A 26,012-nucleotide genomic window follows, 5' to 3' on the forward strand; every position below is an offset into this window, starting at 1 on the left:
CGTAGATTCTTTTGCCTTCCCACTTCAATATCTTGAAGGTAGATATTTAAGTTCCATTTATCAGTCTTTTTATGAGGTCCAGATTTATTCCAGGAAAACAGGTCAAAGGACCTTCCAGAATGGGCTAATGTTTTGAAAACCTATCAAGGAGGTTTTCGAGATGGTCATTTGGTTTGGACACAAAGTCATGGTAGTTGGAATTGCTTTTCACAAAGATGTTGGGTATAAAATTCAGAGCAGCAAGTAATTGGACCAAAGTAGGGCTTAGTCAATGGGAGGAAAGTGTCGTTTGGGTGAAGAATGTAAATAATTAGGATTACATTTCAGAAAGACCCTCTTGCCTTCTCTCGCACGCTCTGACATCTGGGCTTTGAATGCCGTGATAGTTTTGGTATCCGCCTGCCTCCTCAGCCAGCAGTGCTCTCCTGGCTGTCCTGTTTTAATGCTGTAATTGCGAGTTTGACCTACAAAAATTATATTTGCTTGGTAGACAAATGGAAACCTCTTTAAATAAGTACACTGACAAAGACTGTTTGGCTACATCACTAATAACAGATGACAGCCTCTGGGATGCTACCATGTTAACCAAACAAACTCTCCATCATCTGCTCATCTGTCCACATCCCTGTGGATCACCAATAAAGATTTATTGATTAATGACTCAGTGTAGGACACTGGACTCAGTTCTAGGGACACAAAGAAATAAAAGGTCCCAAGCCCTGGCTCTGAGAAATTTTCACCTTCAGGCCGACAGGACATAGTCATTTTGTAACCCAGATAAATCTCGTCCTATGACTGTCTCGTTCATGAAACCACATTCAAATAAACACAGTCTAGTAGCCAAACTATGAATTAAGACACTTGAAACTAAATGAAACTTGTTCTGGACAGATAAAAGAAAACCTCTCAGCCCACCGAGCTGGTGGTCCCACTGAATTTAAGAATTTAATTTCGGGAGAGAGCTGACTGGAAGCCGGGACAATCTAATTCATTCCTTCTTGCTAGGCCCCCGAAGCAGGATCTGCTGCCGTGTTTGTTCCTGGAGGAGGGCGTGGTTGAGAGGGAGCCTTGCCACCTCGGCTGGTTTGCGTCTCTGTTCAGGGCAGCTGCTGGCTGAGGTTGAAGCTGCTCTGCTCTGTGCTCAGCTGTTTCAATGACTGCACCCCCAGGGCTGTTAGCTCCAGCAGCAGGTCCCACCCCCAGAGATTCATATTTACTGGGTCAGGGTAGAGCCTAAATAAGTTTATGAAATAAACTAGATAATTCTGACTCGCTGCTGATTCTAGGCATTTGTGAGCCTGATGGAGAGGGGCCGAGTGGTGGGGACTTGGCTGAAGCTCCAGGATGTGCAGCAGACAGGTAAGGCTGCCTCCGAGCATCTTGGGGACTGAGCCCAGGGTGTGCCTGTGCTTGTGAGGAGACCACTAACATGAGCCAGAAATAGCCCTGCCAATCAGGCCTCATCTCCCAACCTCGCCATGCCTCCCGATTGTCCCCTCTCCAATCACGGCGACTGCTGGGGCTTTCTCGCAGAACATCGGCTGGTTCTATTTTTAGTGTAGTAAATACCTGCCCGAAAAAGAAAGGTGTTATGCATAATTGAAGAGGCACATGCATCTCAAATTAGAAACTCAACAAACACTTGTAAATTCAGGGCACATCTTTCATATGACCTTGAAGTTACCAGACAGTCTTGTCGGTGGCCACTGAAATGCAAGATTTTGTATCAGAGCAGAGCAGAGAGATGTCACAGAACAAAAGCAATCGACAGATCATGTTCACAGTGCTTGCAACAGCCAGGAAGGTAACCGTGTTAATCAACGGCTTTTCGTGTTAGCTCATCTGAGAGCCGGGTTCGCTGACTTCCTCACGTTTATAAAGTCGCCCGTAGCCCAATTAGCTGTGCATTTATAACCTCCCATTACCCTCACACCAACACAGACGTGATGAATTATTTCTGCATTCATACTAATGCCATTAATCAGGATGCATTCACTGGGAATTAATGCCTGGACGTGGTGGGCAGTTGTATTTGAGTTCTACAGGAATTTAGAGATTGATTGACTAGTGTTTGATGAGATGAAACTGTACTAATGGAAGATTAAGTGATACAATTCCAACTGATTATGAAAAGGTGACAAATAGACATTGAAAAAGATTAAATGAAGAATTTCCATTGTATGTTCTATGTGAGCCAACAAAATTTCAAAGGAAAGTGCAAATTAATTTCCATGTTCTACCAATGGGAACTGGCATTAAGAAATGTGTCCAATTAGGATGTGGTTTCACGTGCGATGAGAAAGGGTAGGGTTTTTTTTTTGCCTGTGGCTTGACATTGTCAAAAGGTGATTTATCCCTCAGGTTTTGTTCCCCAAACCACAAGTACTGAGGCACAAATCCACAGGGGTCTGACCAGCTTATTAAGCTTCGCGCTAGCCTCCGTCCCACCTTCTAGAGTTGGCACAGAAACACATCATCGTCCGTGTGTCTGCGGACCGAGATGCGGGCATGGGGTGCGTGCCTTCCCAAGGCCCAAGCTCACGCAGAAACCCTGCACCTCCAGCTGGAGCTGGCATCTGTGACATTTCAAACCTCTCATGCCGGTCATGGGACTTCCCCGACTGTGGACAGTTTTTATAGGTTATAGGTTTGTGCCAAATGACTCGCCAGTCTTAATAGGAAACCTTGGCAGTCTGTTTCCAACACCTACTGCTCAAGAATTTACAGCCAGAATTTTTATTTTGCACGTACGCGTTCCCTTTAACAGGAAAGAAAATGGTCTTTAGCCAAACCACTGAAGTGAGAAATGCAAATCTCATTTGCTATTAATCCCAATGAGGTAGTAATGACAAAGTCCATTTAAGGCTCTTTAGTGTTAATATTAAAGAAGACAAGTGGTAAAATCAACAGTTAATGGCCTGGAGCCAGCCATCCCGGCTCCAACTGATGCTTGACCACACCACTGCATTCCCGAGATAATGACGGACCCCTCTCAGGGCTCTCAACTTCTCATTGGCCCCAAGGGAGGGGAGTTTGCCCAAGTCACTGTTTTAAAAGGACTGTAATGATGGCAGAACATTTTATTACTGTGTTAATGAGCGCAGCTTGGGGGGTGGGCCAGGCAGAGCCTTTGTGCTTGAGTTAGGGGAGTGGGAATGGGGGGGGAGGGGGTTATTGAGAGGAGGGGGAAGGAAACCCAACATTTATTTGTCATGGTTACTAGTTAGTCAAGAGTGTTAACAGATCCCTGGATAACCTTTGGAGAAAATTTGCCTTCGTTACAGTTTTAAAGCTCATCAGGGAAATCACCCAGTTGTGTAGCAAGTAGAAGCGGGCGCTCAAGCCGTATCCCCCTCCTCCCTTCCTCTTCTCTTCGTTTCCTTCCGAATTTTGCGTTGAACTGTGTAGAGTCTTCGGGACTTTTTCTTTGCATGGGCCCCAGTGTCCCACTTGTTCTTTATGTTCTCCATGTGGCAAAAGTCTTACTTTTCCTTTTCGATCCCACGATGGAAAAATCATATATATATATATATGCGTTTCTGTCGTAGTTATGCTTTCTAGTGAGGTTCTGTTATGGTCTGATAACTATGCAAAACTAAGTTTACATTGGCCTGGGAAGCTTGTTTCTGGGTCCCGCTTTCTTTCTCTCTCTCTCTCTCTCCTAAGTTCACCCTCCCCTTTCTGTTGATTTAATGCATCTGTATTTAGTATGAGACCCAAATTTAATCTTCAGCTCTGATGTTTATAAGTACACGTGTCCTGTGTCCGCCCACCAACTTGACTGCTCCATTTCGGGAGGGGTCTCATCCGTGTCTCAAATTTAATATTTTCACAGTGGAAATTCTTGATTCCCGTGCCTGCCACCCAAAGTTGCTTATGCTACCTCTGTTCTGTGTGGCGTCTTCCTTCCTCTTCTATCCCACATCCAATCTATACAAAAGTCGTCTTGATTCTCCCTCCAAAATGTGATATTTGAAAAAGCATAAATCACGTGTTGTTCCCCTGTTTAAAACTCTTCAGTGGATTTCCATTGTACTTGGCATGAAATCCAAATCGTTACTAAGAGTCATGAGACCCCTATGATCAGGCAGGCCCCTCCTAGAGGTGCTGGCCATTGACACACTGGCCTCAGCTCTGTCCTTGGCACCTTCTCAGCCTTCAGGGTTCAACCTAAAAGCTGCCTCCTCCTTGGAGCCCAGTAAACACGGGTTGAATCTTGAATGAATGAGCCCAGCCCTCCCTCCATCTCTGTTCTGTTCCCCACCCCACCGCACGGAACGCATGGTCTGTCCCATTAGGGCGACTCCGCACATCAGCTTCGTAATCAGCATCATGGGCTTGGGCTGTGCACAGTTATGATCTGAACAGATGTATATTCAGGACGATTTTCAAAGAACTCTTAATTTTTCATTTCTTGTGGTTGCAATAAGGAATATAAGGCCCAGAAAGTGAAAAGATGATAAGACGTCCTTTTGTAATAAAAGGAGTAAGAGTCCCTGAAACATTTGATGGAAAGCCTTTGGTTTTCTGTGTTAGTGTCTCATGCAGTTTCTAGCCTGTGATTTGGTTTCCTTTTTGCTGCCGGGTCTCCCTTCCTCCCCCTGTCTCCTCCTTTTATAAGTCTCTTCTAGTTCCCTTTCCTGCTTTTAACTTCAATCAGGCCTTAGTTGGAGCAACTTCATAGCCTGTGTGACCCCAGTTCTTCGGTTTTTGAAAAGACCATGGAAAACGCAGGTGGGGCAAAGCCCACTCTCGACGTCTCTGCAGGCAGAACCGGGGAGTCCTCCTTAGAACCACTTGGCCGGATCTTGTCTCCAGTTGATCAGTTGGCCCACGGACCTTAGAATTCTGAATACGAGGGGAAGCTTTTCTATCCGGTCCTGCATCAGAAATTATGTTGTATATATTGATGTCATACCATTAAGGAAGAGAAAAATTGTGACCATTTGCTCTGCGTTTCTTCTGTGTGAGAAATGTCCATCGGTTTGAGTATTGTGTCAAAAAAATCACACTGGCTTTCAGCAACTCGCAAATGACCACGTGTCGGGCCCCAAAGAATGTCTTTTGTAGAAGATGAGTTCTGTTTCACACCGGATCCTCCCTGCTGTCCCTTTGTAAAGGCACAGCTCCTGATTTTGGCATGTGGGATTTCTCCGGGGCCGCTTGGCGCTCTGCCTCCGCTGCAGGTTGATAAAAGTTAAATTGGACAGTATTACTTTTCATTATGAGCAAGTCCAAGGCTTTTCCCTTAGACATGGTCAGAGGGAAGTGAAACAACTTACTGAAATGATACCCCGACCTGGAAGGAGCCACCGGGCACGTTTTCATCAGTGGACAGTATATTGCCAAAAGTAACATGCTTATCCTGTGGACTGACTTTGGGAGATTAGGTGACATAATTAGGCATTACACAGGAGCTCATAACACACTGTTGCAAAGACTGATTTCTTTAATCATTCACTAAGGGATTTTAGGGCCAAAATACTCAGTCTTATTAAGCAAATAAAGCTAACATTGAAACCTTGATCAGAGTTGTGTGCAAGAACTTCTGAGGCCCGTGAAGAAGGGGATATCAGTGCTGTCCAAATAATCACAAAGTTGCCAGAACTTTCAAAAAATAGATGCATAAAGTGTGCCTTCTGTGGCTCACTCAGATGCCTCTGATTCAAGGTTATTGTTTTTTTTAATACTATTACTTGCATGGCTTAGACTAGTTTTTCTGCCATACCATTGGTTCTTAACTGGAAGCCTGTGTCAGAATAATTTAGGAAGTCATTGGAAGTTTTTTTCATAAAATGTGCCTGCCAGGGGCCCATCCCAGACTATTGGTTCCGAATCATTTGTGTTGGAGCCTGGAAATATGTACTTGGAAGATGTCCCCACAAAATTATGTAGTTTCTGGTTTGAAAACAATCTAAGGCCCACTACTCAGGACTGAAAGCTGGCATGGCAGAAACCAAAGGTGACTCATCTTTGTAACCGTAGCGTTTAACATGGTTCCTGGTTTGCAGGTGGGAGCTCAGTAAATGGTCATTGGGGTAATGGAAACAAATTACCTAGAAGACTGTGCCGTGTGTATTTTTAACTACGCATTCATTTGAGTTTCTACCAGCTAAGTATGTTTAATAGCTGAATAGAACTTAAAAAATAACCTTTGGAGGGAGGTCGCCTCTACAGAATTACAAAGCATTGTGTGGTCTAAATGCATAGTAAATAGACAGATGATACAGATTTTAATAACAATGTGAAAGTAGAGAACATAGCAGGGGTATGAAAAACATTCATAATCACTGACATCTAATTTACCGCTATTATGTGTAAAAAGGTCTTTTCGAATAAGAACTCTGGTAGCATCCCAACATTGTAACAGGCTCTATCTCCTGATCAAGGCTAATCACTAATGGATAAGCAATTATTTCTTGAGGCAGCTGGGATCTATGCATTCAAATAATTGCACTTCCATGTGGGGCGACAAGACATTCTGGAAACTCCTCTTTGGGAATTGCCTATGCCACTCCGTCATATACGTACCCGTATCCTGACTTCCTGCTTGCCACCTCTCTGACTTGTTCCCTTGCCATCGAGGAAGCTTCAGTAAAAGTGGTGTCACAATAACCATCCAAGACGTAAACTAATCGGGGGCCTGTATGTGATGTGAGGACTCGGCACAGATGGACGGGTGGAGCCCAGGGGGTGCTGGGGTATTGAGGAAAAACTCGTGAAAGGATCTGAGCCAGGAGATGGAAGAAGGAGAAGTAGCCCAGACGGGGGGCATCGTGGAAACGTTCACAGAGTTGGGACGAGCGGGACGCATGAGGGTGGCTGGGAGGAGGGGTGAGGCATCTGCGGCCAGTTCGCCATTGAGTTCTCAATGGGAGATCTCAGGAAGAAAGTGACTAGTCTCTGTGGGTGTAAAATGCCACCCTGCAGCCCCTGTCTCTACTGAGACTCTGGGAGACTGGTCTCCTCCTTCCCAACTGGGGGTCGAGGCGCGTCTCCTCTCCACTGTGACTCTCGTTCATTTCCCATCACGACCTTGACGCTTGTGATTTGAGTTCAGTCTTCTGCTCTGCTTTGAACCTCTCTTCTGCCTGTGAAAATGATCTCTTGCATTAATGTAAGACTTTGCCCTTTTAGATTCCTAGTCTCTGGACGTCCCTCAGGACGTGAGGAGTAGGTGACCCTGTTGTCTCAATGCCTGAGACAGTCTCACTTCATGCTTCTCCCCAACTGTAATCATAAAAAGCCTGTTTTGATCTGCAAAGAGCCCCAGTTTTGATCAGTTCTGTGGTCCCCCTGAGAACGTTGGGACTCAGGCATGACTGTCTAGAGTCATTTTCACTACCTGATTCCAGTATGTCATTGATACAAAATACTTATAGTATTTCTTTATTCCAGTTGGAGGCCATATTTATTTCATATTTATTGTTACTTACTATCTATAAATAGCCACACTAGACAAAGATCATTCAACGATAAATATGATTCATCGATGATACTGCAATTAATATTCAACTGTGATGGATCCCGTGTTGTTAGTTGGTTAAAACCATGTAACTTAAACTGATACTGTGTAGGTAGGTTGGTGATCAAGTAAGATATTCAACGATAAACCCAGCATAGACTACGGACCCATGTTGCATGCCCGCCTGTGAAGGCAGAGGTCTGCTCAGGCAGGCTGGCGATGGGGCTCGGCCTTGGGAGGCAGTGCTGTGACTACCCCAGGTACCCAGGAGGCAGAAGAGTTGGGAGAATCAGGCAGATGGCTTCCTGGGAGAAGATGGGATTAAATCAGAGAGGTAGAATCCTAACTTGTCAGAGTAGGGATGGACTTGAGAAGGTGGCCCCCAGAGGGCGAGGGCAGGAACAGAGCCGCAGGATCTGAGCGGTGACGGAGTGCTGGCAGCTCCTCTTCATGGGCCTTGGGTGTTTCGCCTGATGCCTGGGAGGAGTGGCCGGTCTGAAAGGCCAGATGCTACTGTATGTGCTCTAGTCTTTTCCTAACTTAATGCACTTTGTGTTGTTGCCAGATTTGAACGCTGCCTAAACTAAACCCATAGTCTTGTAAAAATAATGTGGGCAAAACTTCACATTTCCTCTTGTCCCATTTTCTCTCAGGTTTTGTGAATGATTCCGTTAGTAAATCCATCGTGGCTCTGCGCTTGACCCTGGTGGTGAAGACCAGCACCTGCACCCCTGCGGAGAGCCGTGCACGTGACGTGGAGTGTTCGGGGAAAGGAGCATGCACCACGAAGCCCTCAGAGGTAAGGGGACACTGGGTAGCCTTAAAATATATGTTAATATAAATGTATTAAAAAAAAACCCCTACATTTCTGGTTTCAATTATATGTGAGTATATGACACAGAGATATATAAATCTCCACATGATTTCTGAAGTAATTATAATGAGTTTGTGCAGTGCTAGCCCTTCTTGCTTTGGTATGAACTAGAGACTTTGTGAGAATGAGTCGCCGTCATATCTGGTGAGAGGATACTTCACAGTTCCGAGTTGATGGGTGGTTTGTGATAAAGCTTTAACTTGCTGTTCTTAGATGCCGCACAACCTGGAAAGGTCTTTTTAAACGGTTACTATAGCACTGCAGGGGGCTGTCCTTTTGAAAACTGCTTTTGTTACAATGGTTGACTATGATGTTTTCTTATAAAAATTTTGAACTGTTGGCCACTATTTGTCTTTGAACTTTGTGTCCAAGGTTGGCTGCTGCCTATTTGATGTTTCCCTAATTATCTGGAAGGTGTGTCAGGGAGTAACAAGGCCTTTCTGCTGGTGTGGGTTTTAAGTTTTCTTTAGATCCAGTTAGGTTCCATGGATCCTGCCTCCCGCCTCCCAAGAGCAAGAGATATGTATTAGGGTTCTTCAGAGAAACAGAACCAATAGGAGATTATATATGATTTATTTTAAGGAATTGGTTCATTGTAGGTCCATTCATTGTGGAGTCTCAATGAGTTCAAAATTTGATTGGGGAGAGGCTGGCAGGCTGAAGACTCAGGAAAGAGTTGCAGTTCAAGTCCAAAGGCAGTCTGCTGGTGAACCAGGAAGAGCTGACATTGCAGATGAGTCCAAAGACTGCTGGGAGAATTCCCTCTTGCCTGGGAGAGATCAGCCTTTTGTTCTTTTCAGGTCTTCAACTGATTGGATGAGGCCCACCCTCATTAAGTAGGGAAATCTGCTTTACTCAAAGTCTACTGATTTAAATGTAAATCTCATCCAAAAACACCCTTATAGAAATATCCAGAATAATGTTTGACCAAATATCTAGGCCCCATGGCCCAGCCTAGTTGACATATAAAATTAACCATCACAAGGTTTTCTCTCCAATTCATTTTTGCATCCTTTCTACTCAATTGCATCCTTTGCCCACACAATTAAAGGAGTAATTTTAAAATTTAGTTTGCCTAAGATTTGCCCAAGGCCCTTAACAAAAAGCCATATTCCAGGCTCCTCACTCAGGTTGTGATGCTTTTTGTTAGGCAGCCTGGTGATTCTGATGAAAAAGTAGGTTGTGGACCATAATTCTGGAACTAGAGGTCTCAGGAGCAGTGTGTGTCATCTTCCCATTCTTGCTGATTCCCTAAAGCAAACATGCAGCATCTTTTTATTCAAGGATTTCACTATTAATACATGCAAGGTCACATGGAATTAATTTAAAAAAATAACTGCTTGATAAGTGATATTAATGGTTCTATATGCATCTCCAAACTATTTTATTTGTTGGCCCTCATTTATATTGATAGATAAATGGGGTCAGGCCTTCATTCTTAAAAGGTTCCTTAGAAAGCTCTCTAGCTCTTGCCTTAGGAACCCATCATCCTTAGACTATTTGGATCAGATACGGAGCTGACTATTCAGACTGTGTTTTGAGAGAGAATTGAACTGGCATCAAGGCTAGGAGCCACTCCCAGATCCCTCTGGAGCCTGTACCTTAATTCTGTCTTCAGGTGTGGGCCTGTGATGAGAAAAGCACTAGCATGTTGGGCTCCTGAAGATCCCTGACCTTCTGTTATCTGCCTTCCTGCTCTTGGAAGTCAAAGTCTCAAGTTCTCGAAAGTCCTAGTCTTCCTATGGCCGAGCTCTTCTGCTTGGGTTTGGTTTATTGGAAATAAATCACTGCCCTGAAGTTACTTCGTTGTCTATCACTTGTTAACACCCACTGTCCTTGTTCTCCAGCCCATGCAGCCTGGGCAGGCGACACTGTTTTTTCTTGTTTCAAAAGCATGTGCCTCTTTGTTAGGGCTCGCAGTAAATTCCCGTCTCTGAGGTTGGTTATTTCTGGTTGCATGCCAAGAATAGAGAGACCAGCATCCCTAAGCTGGGTGCCTGAGCACCCTTTGCAGCTTCCAACCTGGCTCCTCCCACAGTCCCTGCAGCCCCCTGGTTCCTTCCAACAGCTGCTCCAAATATGGTTTTAAAGTGCAAATAATAGAAAAACACACACGTACAAATGGTCTCATCTGTTTTCCTGAAGTCTGACAGATTGGAACTTTAGTTTGATGGTGGTACTTGCCTGTTCCTTCTGTGACATCCTCTGAATTTTTAAGAACCAGCCTGGCTTTGCAGTTTATCCTTCTGAGTTGGGAGTGTTAGGTAATTCAGAGTGACCTGTTATGTGTTAGGGGACCATCCAGCATAACTTCCTCCAAAGTGGACAGAAACACTAACAGGTTCTGGACATATGTTACTAACCAGTCTTACCCGCAGAGTTGTGGCTCCTTCCCGGTGTTAGATGAGACCTGCCCTCCAGTTCAGAATAGCTCCATGGAATAGCTCCATCCTTGTGCCTTGGCCTCCAGGTCTTGGTCCTATTCTCTGCTGCTGAGCTACAGGCATGTGAAGACTTGCCCAGTAGAGGCGGTGCTTGTAGTTACAAAACTGACTTCACCGAGCCCAGTGGTTTTCGGGCTCTCTGGTCTCAGAACTCCTCTGCATTTTAAAAAATGATTGAGGTCCCCAAAGAGCTCTTGTTTATTGGGCTCCCTCTATTGATATTTACTACATTAAGTTACAATGAAGAAATTAAAAACATTTATTATTTCTCTTAATACATCCATCACATGTTAGCAAAATGACACCTTTTTAAGGAAAAGTATATTTTCCAAAGCAAAAAGAATTTAGTGAGAAGTGAGGCCCTGCTTTCATTTTTACAAATCTCTTTAATAGCTGGCTTCAAAGAAGACGGCTGGATTTTTACATTTGCTTTTGTATCTGATCTATTGTGAAGCATTGTTTTGGTTGAAGAAGGGGAAGATAATTCAGCCTCACACAGATACTCAGCTGGCAAAAGGAGAAGTGTTTTAATAGTCTTTTCAGATAATTGAGTATCTTGAAAATACTCCAGAACCCGACGAGCGGCAGATTCATAAAGGTTAATTGAATGTGGGATTTGAAACTGTGTCAGTGATCTCTTGCTCTCTGTTACATAAAATCCACTGGTCTGCTGTGCATTTTGGACCTTCTACTGATGAATGGCTTTTATAACATCACACATTGGTCATTTGGAAAGTAACGGACTTACAAAGAGCTTCCAAATGTTGACACATTTCATTATACAATAACCAAAAAAATCACATCGTGATTAATATCACCACTAATCTCATCAGAAAAGTCTCTACGTGTTGGGGCTCTGTCAAGCTCATAATGAAAGACAAGAGTTTTCTAAAATTCTAATTTTTCCTTTAAGGCTTTCAGGGCCTCAAATTTCATCTCTAAGAAGAAAAACTATCTGTTGTTTTCCTTGACGTGACAGGCTCGCTCGGTTCATTTGAGAGACAGTACCTGCCGAAATGCCAGTCCTGAAGGAGCAGGGTGTGCCTCTCGGTCGCTGTCTCAGGGAGTAAAGGTGTCCCATGAAAAGGGGGCCACTTAGGGCCTCTCAGAAAGACAACCCCTGGACTTCGGGGAGCAGCAGGAATGCTGTGTGCATCCCTCCCATTTTGTTAAGATGTGCAGGGGTTGAGATTTCATAAAATTTTAATTTTTGCTGCTTCAAGGACATTCTAGGTGAAACTGCCCCCCCCCCCCCCCCCCGCAACCTTTTTGTTGCTGTTGCAAGCTCTTTACATCGTAAAGAGCAAGGAGATGGGGGATGGGCCTTCAAACTTTCGGCTGCTTCCCTGGAGAGGAGGCGGGAGAACTCAGCGGGGATCTCGCACTGGGGTATCTGCTCTGTCCCAGGTTAGCCTTTGACATCCCTGACACCCATTTAGAAGCCTGGCTAGTTCCTCGGGAATGTGAGATAAGGCAGATTTGGAGAGGATGCCCGAATCTTGCCTTGACTGGCCAGGAGCCCACCCCGTCCGTGGGTGGGGAAGGGGCAGGACGGGCATCCCCCCAGCACCCGACAGACTGTCCTGAGTCACAGAGCCTGTCTTCCTTCAGGCTGCCTTGTATCCCAGGGATAATCGCAGCCTCCATGTCTGATGCTCATGAGCAAGGAGGAGCTCATTCTGGGCTCGGCTGCCTTTCACATCCGAGGCATGTTTGAGGCGAAGGTCAGCATTTCACTGAGCCACAGGCGTCAGTCCTTCCCAAGTGCGCACTGGACGAGAATTCGTAGTTTAAGGATATTTTTGCCGTTGAACAGGACATTTCCAAGCCAATAAGGGAAAAAGAATCTGTCTCCAGAAGGGGAAGAGAAAGCTCTCTCCGGAATAGGACAGCTGCGCGGTGATGGATAAACGGAGCGAGGTTACCGCAGGCCCTTGGACGGCCGCCGTGAACGCGCTCCACCCGCCCCGGGCGGCTGTGTTGGTTTCCACACAGTCTCTGGGCGGAGAATTCGAGCTGTGTCTCAACCTCAGACAGAGGTGACTATGTGATATGTGCAGTGGGATGTCGCTTAACGCTTGAGTGCGGAGAGAAGGGCGCAGAGGACACCCGTGTGACAGTCTTCCAGGAGCCGGCAGAGGCCCCAGCAAATGTGGAATGTTTCGGAGCTGTCCAGAATTCAGAGGTCATTAATTATGTAGGACATCAGAACTGTCGCCTGCACATCTGTTTTTAGCACAGCCACAATATTTTGGCAGGAGACTAGGGGCAAGCAAAGCACACGGGGAGGAGGAACACTGGTGGCCGCTCGCTCAGCGGCGTTCGTACATTGGGTGGGGAACCGCGCGTGGGAGAGTCTGTGCCTGTAGAGAAACTTGGGAAAGTTGCCTTTTCTCTCTCTGTTCTCTCTCCACGTTATACTTTAATAAGCAAGCGCTTTTCTAACTTCACTAGGATGTTTTTGGTTTTTCATTTCTACTAACCTTCGTTTCTTCACGTGCTTTCTGGAGTACATTTTGCCTTTATTTTTTCCCTCTGTCCTTCTCTGGCCTCGGTTTGATTTAGCGCACATTTAAGTGCTGGTAAGCGAAGTAGAATACGGCGGCCTCAGACGGTGCCAGCTGAACCGAGTTATATAAATCGGGCCAGTTAAACATGGACGCGAGAGGCGTTGGTGGCCAGCGGACGCTGAAACATGAAAAGGAGGAGGGACAGCAGGGAAGCGCCGCCGAAGGGGCGATGAAGCAGCTCGCCCGGGAGCTGCCGTCACTGCTTCCCAGTCAGAGCTTGCCCTCCGATTTTAGGGTTCTCCGCACGAGGGAGCTGTGGAGGACAAGAGATGCGTGGTGATGCCTAAAATCAGAAGCGGCAGCCAACGCTGACTTGTCGGTAGGCTTTTTCAGGTTGCGAAAATAAGGAGAAGTGTAAGAAGCTTGGGCTTCCAGATTTAGGTTAGTGTCATATTATACTTCCATTTTCTACCATAAGAACAATTTATTTTGTAATCTAATCAAATATACCCCATTCAGTTCCTCTTGGTTTAAACTCCCAGGATGCTGATAGGACATGAGTTTCATTGCTGTGCCCTGGTAGAAAGAATCTGCCACTCGCCAGGGCCCCGGGACATGGACGTTTCTCTCACTTCAATTATGAGATAAGGGTATTGAGGCTCTCAGGGAATTAAGGCACTTGTTTCATTAAGGGCTGAAATTTTAAAATTTGATAGTACTGCTCAGCCACTCTGGCTCAGTGGTTGAATGTCGACCCATGAGCCAGGCGGTCATGTTACAGTTCCTGGCCAGGGCACGTGCCCAGGTTTCGGGCTCGATCCCTAGTAGGGGGTGTGTGGGAGGCAGCCGATCAATGACTCTCATTGATGTTTCTCTCTCTCTCTCCCTTCCTCTCTGAAATCAATCAAAACATTAAAAAAAGTGATAGCACTAACTTTTAATTTTGTGTAGATCAGTAAGAAACATATGAAGCCCTTATTATTTTTGTCATCTCATTGGAGAGAGAAGTCAAGGCTACAACAGATATCTCTGTATTTAGAGATCGCTGTCCCTGTACTTGGTCCAGACGATGTCAATGTGGCCTCCACGTTTGTACAGACCATCCTGATGAAATCTGAGGCTTTGTGGCCCAGTGGAGGCCAGTGGACATGGGGGCAGATCAGGGGGCAAGATCTGACTCTGGTACTTACTGAAATTGCATCACATGATCCCCTCAGCCCCGTCGATGATGGGAATGGTGAGACTGTCCACATCAGAGAGCTGTGGCTCGTGCAAGGCCGAGGTCTAGCACAGATCCATGTTGGTGCTGGAGAGTCCTAATGGAATTTGAAATGAGGTGATATATGTGCAAGTGTTGGCTGTGAGATGGCATCAGGATGTGACCAGCGACTAGACCTCAGTTCAGCAACCTCAGTTCTTGAGTTCTGGCTAAGAAGAATTCAGAGTCAAGGCTCAAACTATAAGAGCAAGTTTATTTAGAAAGTCGCAGAGGTAGGAACAGTGAGCCAGCTGGGCATGGGCTCAGGAAACAAGTTACAGAAGCAAAAGAAGGGCCCTTGGAGCCTAGGAGAAAAAGACAAGGAACTTGCCCCTGGGGGAAGGGGTGGGGAAAGGCTCTGGGTGCTCCCTAGAGGGGACCACACTGGGCCCTCCATCTTGAGGGCATTTATCTGGAGATCTCAGAGAGGATCCCAATATTCATTCAGCAGCTTTCCATGTGGATCTTTTCAGGGTCCTGGTCTGTGCTGATTGGTTGGTGCCAGACCTGAGGCAGCCATGGCATGACTTACCTGGTTTTACTGCTTTTCTGGGCCTGGAGTTGAAACAAGTGAGGCCTAGATGTTATCTCTAGGGTTAATGCTTAAGGGAGCAGTCATCCAAGGGCTCACAAGGGAGTCAAATGAGGCCACTCTTCGGCCCCATGTTCCTCCTTCAAGGGGGTCTACTGAATGACTAGCAACGTGCCAGAGGAAAAAAGGTGAGGGGAGGGTCTGAACCTCATGACCAGCCATATGCTAGGGTGGAAAGGTTACCCTGGGGGTGAGGTTCTTGTTTTCCCAGATTTGCCTGTTGCTAGCAAGGCACCCAGGGCTTTCCTCCCTGGTGACCTTCTGTACCTGGCCTATTGTTCTCTTGCTCTGCTCATGTCTGTCTAACTGCCTGCCACAGAAGCATTTTGTAAAGAGCTTTACAAATTATAGGTGGCACTTATGATGTGCAAACCAAAGGAAATGGCATCAGTTGCCTCCACCAAGGGCTGCCTTCCTGTGGCCCTTGTTGCACTTGGCATTCCAACACTGTTGTCCTTGGAGGTGCTTCCACTTAACATCTTCTGAGCAACCCAGGAATGCTCCTGGCCCCCACGACTGATTTTAACTGACTTTAGTGGAAATCATTTGGGGCTAGACTCATGTTTAATTTCCTTCTCAGAGTTCTAAATTTAAAATATAATTGTTGGGAGAAAGTCGATACTCAAATTTCTGAATCGAAGTCACTAGTGCCTGCTCTATATACTAGCATTTTTTGTTTTTAAGATCTGTGCTGTGACAGGAGTTGGGGCCGTTGGTCATACAAATGGGCCATCAGCTGCTTGCCTTACTTATTACCTACTGTTTTAAAGCATTGCTCAGCTAAATATACTTTTAATTTTGTAGTTAAAAAATAGAATTGTTAACAAATATCAATTGTAGCCGGTAATACTCATGAATATATAACTGCTCTCCAGGAAGGATCCTGATGAAAGGGTTTCTAAAAAATGGCAAAACCACAGTTACCAGCTAGCAGTAGTTCTAGGAGATAACTTTAAAACAACTTTTATTTTGAAGGTCTTTATTTCTGAATTGAAAATTCTTTTAAAAAAAATACTTCTAAAAAATAAAAGTAACTTGACATTGGTATAATTGAGTTGCCCATGCTTTTGGACAGAAGGCAGTGGGCTGGGGGTGCCTGCTTGGTGTAAGATTCAAGGATATTTAGGGCGGTCCCTTCATCCCAAATTTTCTTGACACATCCGCCTGGCGGGATGCCTGCCATCCTGCTATTTGAGCTTCATTCCTATGTAATTACAGCATGATTTCCTATTTAAATGCAAATGACCCTAAAATGGTATCCCATTAAGGTGTTATCTATCATTAAGACTGGAATAACTTAGTTCAGTCAGGGGTTGATTTCAGTAGGAAAGGGAATAGTAGATAATTCTAGAAGGCAGGTGCCTCCTGGAGGTGCTGGGTATGAGAACAGGGACCTGGGATGGGGGAGGTGAGATTTATCAAACTTGCCAGCAAATCTGAGCCTTGGTTTGGTTTTCACGTCTCCCTCGTTTAGCAACAGGGGAGGCTGGTGGCATGTGAGCCATCCTGAGACAGCTGCGCTGCCAAATAAACAAAACGACTTTTATTTGAGAGGAGCCTGGGAAGCTCTGAGAGAAGTGTTCATCTGGTGACAGAAATGACCTTGGGCCCATTTCATAGCAGAAGCCCATTTATGCTGCCCTCAGAGAAAACAGGAATTTGGGCCAGCTCATAGCATCTTTATTTCTTTCCAACATCTAAAAATTACAATTGCAAAAAGCGATTAGAGATTGGCTCTGCACCAAGGACCGCTGTGCATGGCAGCCTTTGTTAGCACCTGAGCGCAGGAGGAAGTGAGCTCGGTGTTCCTCCCAGATGGACCTGTGCCAGCTCAAGGGCTTCCACACCCCACAGCCCTGTGACATGGACATTTCATTATCCCCACTGAAGATGGGGACATGGAGGCTCCAGGGAATTCAGCATGCCTTTCCTTTTTTCCAGAGAACCTGTAAAAGAAGACCTGTTTTCCACCTTGCTATGCAGGGAAAACCCAGCTCTTCCCTTTGGTGTGTTTGTAGGGAACACCTCACTTCTGACACTTGTGGTTGCCAAGTGTGCAGAGGTTTCCCCACACCAACCAGGAATTCTCAGACACCATCTGGTGTCCTCCAATTTAACGAAATTCTGACACTATCTACCTGGAGATGGCATCAAATCCCACAGGTGAAGGCCTCAGTCCCACATAACTGCCACACCGCCCTTCAAATGCCAGTCGCATGCCAAGGTTATCTGTCACCCGAGCTCCTGATCAGCTGGCTATAGAGTGGAGGTCCCCATTACCCCTCCTTGGGTTTGGTTAATTTGCTAGAGAAGCATAGAACTCGGAGAACCACTTCTTACATTTACTAGTTTATTAAGCTCTATGATAAAAGGTATAGACGAGCAGCCAAATGAGATTCATGGGGTGAGGTCTGGAAGGTTTTGCATCACCCCTCCCCCCTGGTGTTTGCCAGACTGGAAGTTCACGGACCCCTGTACTGTGGGATTTTTATGGAGGCTTCATAATGTAGGCCCTAGTGCTCTTACCACCTAGGAAATTACAAGGGTTTTAGCAGATCTGTGCAGGGACCTGTGGCACAGACCAAAATACATACTTTTTCTGTTATGTCACTGAACCTAAATAGAGTGTACTATTCTAAGAGTCATACACGACTTAGAAAAGAAACTACAAACATCAAAATGATTAAAATAGGATACACTAACCGAAATTTTTGAAAGGAAGATATAAGCAGTGTTAACGTTCTTACATTAAAGTTTGGATGCAGGTTTCCTCTCTCATTCAGAATGGGAGGGCTAAATGATCACCCACGAGAAACCGCGCCATGTGACTGTCAGAGATTAATAAACAGTTTGAAAGCAAGCAAGACTCACCTTGCCTGTGAACTTACCTTTTGGATGAGTTTGTTCTGGAAATTATGATGATTCTTTTTCTAATTCTCCTGGAGAAACACATTTATTAGATATAACCTGCCATTTGCTCAATATTAAAATGATGAAAGCAACAAGCATTTACTGAGATAAGATTTAATTAAAATGAATGATAGGCCCTTCCCATCCCTGCTGGTGTTATTTCAATTTGTGTGAGTGTAAATTCAATAAAGGGAGAAGTGCATTGATCACAGCAGGGACTCTATAGAAATAAAAACCTTTCACAGTAAAATAGATAGTTCCCCCCCCCCAAATGCTGAAGAAATGTCTTCAGTCAAAGTCCAGAGAATCAGGGATTGTGTAATCAGGCAAAACAAACGTCTTGGAATTGAGGCTGTGATAGAGTGTTCGAGTTATATGTGGACATTCATTTCGGGAGGAAACCGGGCTGAATAATCGCGTCCACTCACCGCGCCGAAGGCTGAACTGAGCCCTTCCCTCAGCTCTGCTGTGTTTTCCTTTTTATTTACAGTCTCTCTTTGAATTGGATTTGAGACTATTCACAAAGGCATGTAAACTATAAAATGTTCTATTTAGAGGAAAATAGATGTGACGGGAAGGCAGAGGAGAATTATGGGCCCAATAAGAGAGGAAATCTAGGCCCGAGTTATAGTGTGCGGCGGGAGGCCTGAGTGCCAGCCGCCGCCGGGGATCGGGACGCGCGTCCTCTGGGGCAGGCGGTGTTGCGTATGCGCTGTATCATTTTAGATCCTTCAGCGGTTAAAGTTTTTAAATCACAACATAAATAATGGAATCTTTGCGTTCCAGCGCATCCCCTTTTATTTTTGCCTGTTGTTGAAGTGAGGTGGAACGGGAAACAAGGTGATAAATAACATAAACTACCCGCCCAAGGTCAGGGAGACGGGAGAACCAGGCACAGCGTCCCAGCCAGCGATGCGGGGTTTCTTTTACCGTCTACGTGGCCGGCTGCGGTCCGCTTCTAATGTTTGTGTGTGTGAATGTCTTGGCAGTGAGACCAAATCTGCCTCCCTCTGCCTCTCACTAGCTGTGTGACCTGGAGCAAGCTACCTAAACTCTCTGATCTATCAGTGGTGAAAGAGAAAGAAGACTGATCTTGCAGGACTGTTGGGAGCGTTAAGTGAATCCTTGTATGGTAGTTGGCATATGGCTTTCGTCAATAAGTGAGTTTGTATCCTGCCCTGTCCCCATCGGATTTACATCAGTAGAGAAAGTGACCACTGGTTGTTCATCTTGACTTTACATTTTAAAATGTAACTCACGGTGAGTTTTCCATCTGAGGTCACCTGAGGAAGATGTTGGGAAGGATGTCCGTTCTTCAGTGAGTTCTCCTCAGTAATTTATACATTGAAGTGTCCATTTTATTAAAGCTTTTTTCTTACCAGTTTCTTTTGGTATAATGATGGAATTTTAAAATAAGAAAGTAGAATGGTACGTCATCTACTTGTGGGATCAGGCTATTTTCAGGGAAATTCAATAAAAGGTGAATTTCCAGTGACATTCATTTCTTCAAAGTCAGACTTGACTTTGTGAAAGGGTTGGGATGTTGCAGCAAACAAGTACACAGAGGGTCGTGACTCGAAGATGCAAGCTGCTTGCATGGAGCTCTTGCGCCTAGTTATGGCCGCGCTCAGAGTGCTGAGAACACGTAAGCTGGCAGGATGTGGTTGGAAATGGCTGTTGAACGTCTCCATTTGGCACATGCATACATCCAGTTTTAGGAAGAGAGGTTTTACAGAGTTTCCTGAAAGACATTTACTTTTTTCTCCCCTGAGTAATAAAGTGAATTTCAATGTCCTTTAGAAGTAAAGAGTGGGACTCTCATTCATTATTATTTCCAGTCTTGAGAATTTAACATTTAAGCCAGAGAAAGGAATTCTACGAATTCACGAATGTCAAGTCTTGAATTTAATGGCTAGGTAATCTACATATTTCTAAGCTTACTTTTAAAAAAAATAAGCTGCTACATTTGCAATTAATGAATCCAAATAGAAGAGCAATGGTATGTCTAACGTCTAATGGGAAAATGAGACTATGTGCTGTAAGCAACGCAAGTATGTTGTTCAAATCACATGTGCAATGAATAGAGCAAGCCCCAGCTGACAGACAGGAATTTTAAAAATGTAGTTTAGGGCCAGTTTCCTTGGAGACAGCTCACTGTGTCCCGACGAGAGGTAGCAGTTTGTCTCTGTGGCTGGATTCCAGGTGTGCCTGGGTGGCCCGGGCTCAGGGAAAGGCTTTTATAAGCACTTTCACATCATAAATAGAATGTCTTAAATGTTGCATCTAATTCTTTGTTTCTTAAAATACTAAATCTGGGTTTAACAAAAGGCTAAACAGCACCCTAGACTGATCTGACCCTTTAATTATAGCTCGCCATGCAGGGCCAGATGAAAGCGCGCGCTGTGCTTACTGCTTTTTATCTAGATTGTAGCTCGTCAGCTCTGTAATTTCAGACCTGAGTGACTACGCGGTATGGTTCTCGTGACCAAGGAGTTGGGATAATAGGTCTCTGGGTGAGGATTCCTGGGACGATGCATCTGTGGCCTCCGTCTCCACCAGCTCAGGGTCAGTGCATTTGGGTGATGGGACAGCTGGGGCTACAGTGTGACTGATGTTGCGTTGTGACATGAGTTAGTTGGGCCTCACTGCCTTCCTTTTCCAGAGTCAGCTTAGAGCAATATAGGCTCTCGGTCAAGGGGCTGCAGAAAGCCCTTACTTGGCACACTTTTGTCCTAGACAGTTGCATCTGGAGCCCGTCCTTTAACCAAGAGCAAAAGATTTCAGAGCTTTCCAACGTTAGGAAACAGACTCTACTTCTTTTTTAAAATATGTTTTTATTTCAGAGAGAGGAAGGGAGAGAGAGAGAGATCAAGATAGAAACATCAACGAGAGAAACATTGATCGGCTGCCTCCTGCATGCCCCCTTCTGGAGATGGAGACCACAACAACCAAGGCACGTGTCATGATCAGAAAGCGAACCAGCAACCTCCTGGTGCATGGGGTGACCTCAGCTGAGCCACACAGCCAGGCCAGGCTCTACTTCTTGACCCTGCAGTTTGCAGAGAGCTAGTTTCGAGAGGTCTTCTGCATTTTGACCCATAGGCTATGTAAGCAGGAATTGCTGTCCCAGCCGAGGTGTGAGCTGGCTGTGCCCTGCTTGTGACCCCAGCATCCTGGGGAAGCTGAGAGGCAGCCAAGCCTGCCTTCTCTGCAAGAAGATTCAGTTGTTCAGAGGGAAATGTACTCAGTTACGTGGTTCCTGTTGTCCAGAGGAGCAAACTTGGGGATCCCTAGGATGAGTAGCACTTTTCCTGGTACTGGGATGTGAAATAAATGTCTGGAATGGGATTGCGTATGTGGGGACCAGGTGATGTGCGCACAGTAATTTTAAATAGATATAAAATTAATTTGGCAAACCACCGTGCCTGCATCACTTAGTTTCAACAGTTATCAACTCATTAGCCAGAGTTTTGACCTTGCAGACGTTCAGACATTTAATTCTGAATAGCCCAGATGTTGTTTGGAACTGGGCTAGCCCATAATGGATATTGAAATTTGCCTAGAGAATCTGTTAGCCAGGAGTGGTTTAAATACAAATTTTCCCCCATTTTCAGAGGTTTAGGGGCTCATTAGTTACCCTTTTGCTTGGGACTGTCCTCCTAATCCTTCAAGTATCCCCTTTAAATGAACGTGTGCTTGAAGACTGTATAAGCAGCTACAATGCTGTCTTAAAAGATAAGATCATCAGAGACAGGAAGGAAGCCGAGAAGAGGGTGCTGTGCCTGCACAGGACTCCTGCAAGTCTGCCTGGAGGAACCCTGTTATAAAGCCGGCCTCGTTCAACAAGCACGCAGACATCTATGGTGCATGATAACTAAGGTCCCTGGCCCAGGCTCACCCAAAGTGTCCAAGTCTATGCGTGAGGAATTAGGCTTTCAAACTTCAGGAGTGATATTCTTACTCCATTTGACACCTTATTTGAATAAATCTGGTAATTCTTAAGGCTAAGAGAAATCAGAATTGGTGAACTCAAAGGACAGTCAATGATACTGGCAAAGAAGGCAGCCAGATAGCAAGGGGTGTGTGTGTGTGTGTGTGTGTAGAAAAATGACTTATATTTGGAGCAGGATCTAAAATACTACAGTTGTGGGCTATTTTAGAGTAAGGGTGAAGGGCACCCCCACATTCCTTTACAGTGTGGAGAGACCATCATGGTGATGAAGGGACTGTGTGCAGCTGAGAGCAGGAAAGGGTTTAGAATCATGATACGGCTTAAGCCCTGACCTTGTACTTTCCTGCTGGGGCACCTTCAACAATTGATCTGACCTCTGTCAAGTCTGTTCTCAAGTCCTAAAATGGATCTGACAATACCCACCTGGCAGATGGGTGAAGATTAATGAGATAATCGAACGTAAGCAAGCTCTGGGAACAGCGATAGCCAGTGTTTGGTCAGCTGGGAGTTTATGTTGATAGCGATGTCCCTGGGATAGCAAAAAGAGATAACTGTATTTTCTGTATACTTTGTTTAAGGGAGAAAGCAAAATAAATTGATTCTTAAAGATGGACATAAAGCTCCTCAGAAAACTTACCTCTCTGGGGTGATTTGTTCAAAATAATTAGGCTTCATGAGAGGTTTAAAACTATAGAGAATGAGACAGAAAAGGTAAGTTGGGGCCAGATTGCAAGGGCCCTGTGTGCCAGGAGAGGGAGTTTAAATTATTTATTTATACAGTTGGCTGTATATTTTATAGAGTATTGAAATATAAAAATACAAAAGTCGGAGTCCGAGAAGATATAAATTAGAAAGCAGTTTCCAAGTTGGAAAGAGGAAATAGGACACAGAGCCCTGGGTAGCTGTTAAAGTTGAACCTTGGGACTCCGAGATCACTACAGCTAAATCAAATAGAAAAAACAAAGGGGGGCAGTCACCTGTCCCGCACTGTTCATGAGGGCAAAGCGTCAGCTCCCATGACCAGCAACATTTTTACTGGCACTGAAATGAGTGAATTTTCTTGAATGGAGCTTCGTAATAAGTGGGGCACCAAAAATGTAGGTATGCAATTTTCTCAACAATGTCCACACAGTAAATGCAATAGCAGGATTAGTAGGGATGTTTCTGTTAGGACCCTTCAATACGTAGTTGGCAGCCTAAGATGAAATAGCCACTCATTGCAAACAGTTCGCTTTCAAGTCAGTGAAAGAGAGAGCAAGAGGTTGCAGAGACTGGGGTCCAGAATTCAGTTTTCTGATGATTGGGTTTAGTTTCCATGGAAAGCAAAACCTTGACATTGAGGGGGGGAAAGACTGAGCCCTATGTAGGTACAATTCTTCAAAATCATTGGTCTTTCCAGCTAGACTTGGATTGAGATAAAAATCAACGTGCATCCCTCCCCCACTCCCTGTCCACTCGTGTCAATGTGCCTTTCGTTGTAGCTCTTCCCCGTATGTGACGGGGTATATGCATTTCTTCTCACTCTGTGATACAAGCTGGAATATGAGCCCCATGAGAACAGGGACTGTCTCCGTCTGTCCTTCCCCATGTCTCTAATACTCACAATATTGGTTGGCATCTGGAGGGGCCCCAAAACTGTTCACTGAGTGAGCGGGATTAAAGAGGAAACATTGGACATCCAGCCTCTGGTAAAGGCAGTTATGCTGTAATACTGAACACAGATACTTGGAAGAGCATCTCAGATGGTAGTGTTAACATCATACTATGACAATTGGAGAAGTAAAGTTTGCCTGATTAAATGGCCATCAACGTCTGCTTTGAGATGGCTGTGGGATTGCTTACAGTCAGGGTTAAGGTGTTATCAGAATAAAATCAGCCATAGCAATGAATCAAGATAACGTAATATAAAGCAACATTACTATGCACAGTATAATTTTGAGTCTTCTAGGGGCACGTGAACCATGGTTTCCAAAGCCTCTGCTGAGCCAGAATCTTACAGTGGCTTAGAAAGTTCTCTGTCCACCAGGGTCTTCAACCTGAGCATCACTGATATTTGTGCCAGAAAATCCCTTGTTCAGGGGCTGGTCCTGTGCGTTGTAGAGTGTTTAGCAACATCCTTGTCTCTATTCACCAGGTGCGTGTAGCAAGCCCCTAGTGTGACAACCAAAAATGTCTCCAGACATCGCCAAACATCTCCTGGAGGGTGAGGTGGCCCCTTGTTGAGAAGCATGGCCCTGCACAATCTGAGCCCCACCCCAATTACCCTCTTCTCTCCTGTCCCACGACTGTCCCTGCTGTTTGCTCTACTCCAGCCACACTGGCCTTCTGGCTCTTTTGGGCTGGGCTGGGCTGGGCATCCCGTGGGTGTCTCTTTACTGACTATCCCTTTTACCTAGAATATCTTCCCTGGGACTCCTCCATGGGGCACCCCTCACCTCTGTCAAGTCTTTGCCCCATTACCACCTTCTCAGCATCCATAACCCCCACCACTTCTCTTTCCCTCCCCTACTTTTCCCCATAGCACTTATCACCTAATTTACTCCCTTATTTACTTATTTTGTTTATGGTCAGTCACCCCCACTGGAGTAGCATCTGCATGGGAGGGCCTTGTACACATTTGTGCCTCCAGCTCCTAGAGCAGTGCCTGGCGCCTAGTAAGTGCTCACTTTGTTGAGTGGGTGAGTAAATGAATGCAGGGACAACTAACACTTTCTTAACCTAGACCCTTTCCAAGTAGGTTTTTACCACAACCCGAAAACATTTCATTAATGTCCAAGTGGAATGTTTGACTTCAAGCTGTTGAGGCAAATTGAGATTCTGCACTGGGTTTTAAAATTAATCTCTCAGAGCCACTTTTCATTTTATTTGATAGACTTTTACATATGAATATACAATAATTTAGCAAGGAAGTGCCATTTTGTAATTTAGCTAAGCTACTTTTTAAATACGTTCATTTTGCCTCTTATGCTGGATGAGTTAATTGGACCTAGATTAGTGATGTCATCATAGTCAGTGGGTTAAATATCTCACTGTTGGCATAACAGTTTACAATATTCAGTGATAAAACAGTTTTTCACAACCAATATACTAAAATCAGTTTCCTCATAAGTGTTCGTGGCCTCTTGAAAGTCAACAGTCTTGAAACTATGAAAAGAAACCTTTTTAATATTTATAGGAAAGCTCCTTATTGCTAGAAAATAGACAGGAAGAAATCTAACTTTATAAATGACATGATACAGAATACACAAAGATTTAAGTAAAATTTTATGGTCATGGGTATGTAAAAATTTTTTTTCCCCATCTTTTTCCTCAAACAATTTGAAGTTTAAGAATTAATTCAGTGTTTTACTTGGTCAAAAGCAATTGTTTCAACAGTTTGCTAAAGTTTTTTTCAAGGTTCTTGCTTAAAACAAAGTAAAACAAAATATATGGCTTTTGTTTTAGCTTTAAATTCAATCAAAACGAAATAAGAAATATTTGATTTGTGGCTTTTAATAATTTACTTTCACAAGCAGCATAGTTTCCATGGAACTCACCAGATAAATCATAGGCAAAATGTATCCCCCAAATAACCAAAGAAATTTATCTGCAATTTGGAACGTTTGGATACAAACCAAATACATTTTAAAGAAGAGCTGCCAAAAATAACGGCCCGTAGTGATTTATTATGATGCTGAAGCCCGCCTTGGGATTGTATGCGTTGGGTGTGCCAGTGCTTATGTTTCAAAGGTGGTCGCACATCTCCAGATGTGCAAAGGGCTCCAGACACGTCCCTGCTAATAGCAGAGGTGTGCTCTGGTGTCCATTTGTGCGCGTGTTAGGGGACAATTGCGCAGTTTGCCCTTCCCCGTTGCTAGTGGGAGTGGGGTCTTGGAGTGCCACTGGAATAAGCATTTCCAGAGGCCCCCCGGGAGGGTGAGATGTGGTAGAAAGCTTTATTTTCATGGAATTACATCCCTGGGTTTCAAAAGTCCCATTTCCCTTAAACCAGTCCTGCAGAAGGTGCA

At 44.8% G+C, this 26,012-nt stretch overlaps 1 protein-coding gene across 1 annotated transcript in view; it reads left to right on the forward strand.

Annotated features, from left to right (window-relative positions):
* DNER (delta/notch like EGF repeat containing) overlaps positions 1 to 26,012 on the forward strand; it is a 184,785-nt gene that overhangs the window by 85,882 nt on the left and 72,891 nt on the right. The window contains exon 5 of the mRNA XM_081142149.1: positions 8,119 to 8,264. Within this exon, the coding sequence (XP_080998275.1) occupies positions 8,119 to 8,264 (146 nt within the window). The remainder of the gene's footprint in view (positions 1 to 8,118; positions 8,265 to 26,012) is intronic.

The sequence above is a fragment of the Miniopterus schreibersii genome (genome assembly GCF_964146895.1).
Source record: "Miniopterus schreibersii genome assembly, chromosome: 7".
Lineage (NCBI taxonomy): Eukaryota > Metazoa > Chordata > Mammalia > Chiroptera > Miniopteridae > Miniopterus > Miniopterus schreibersii.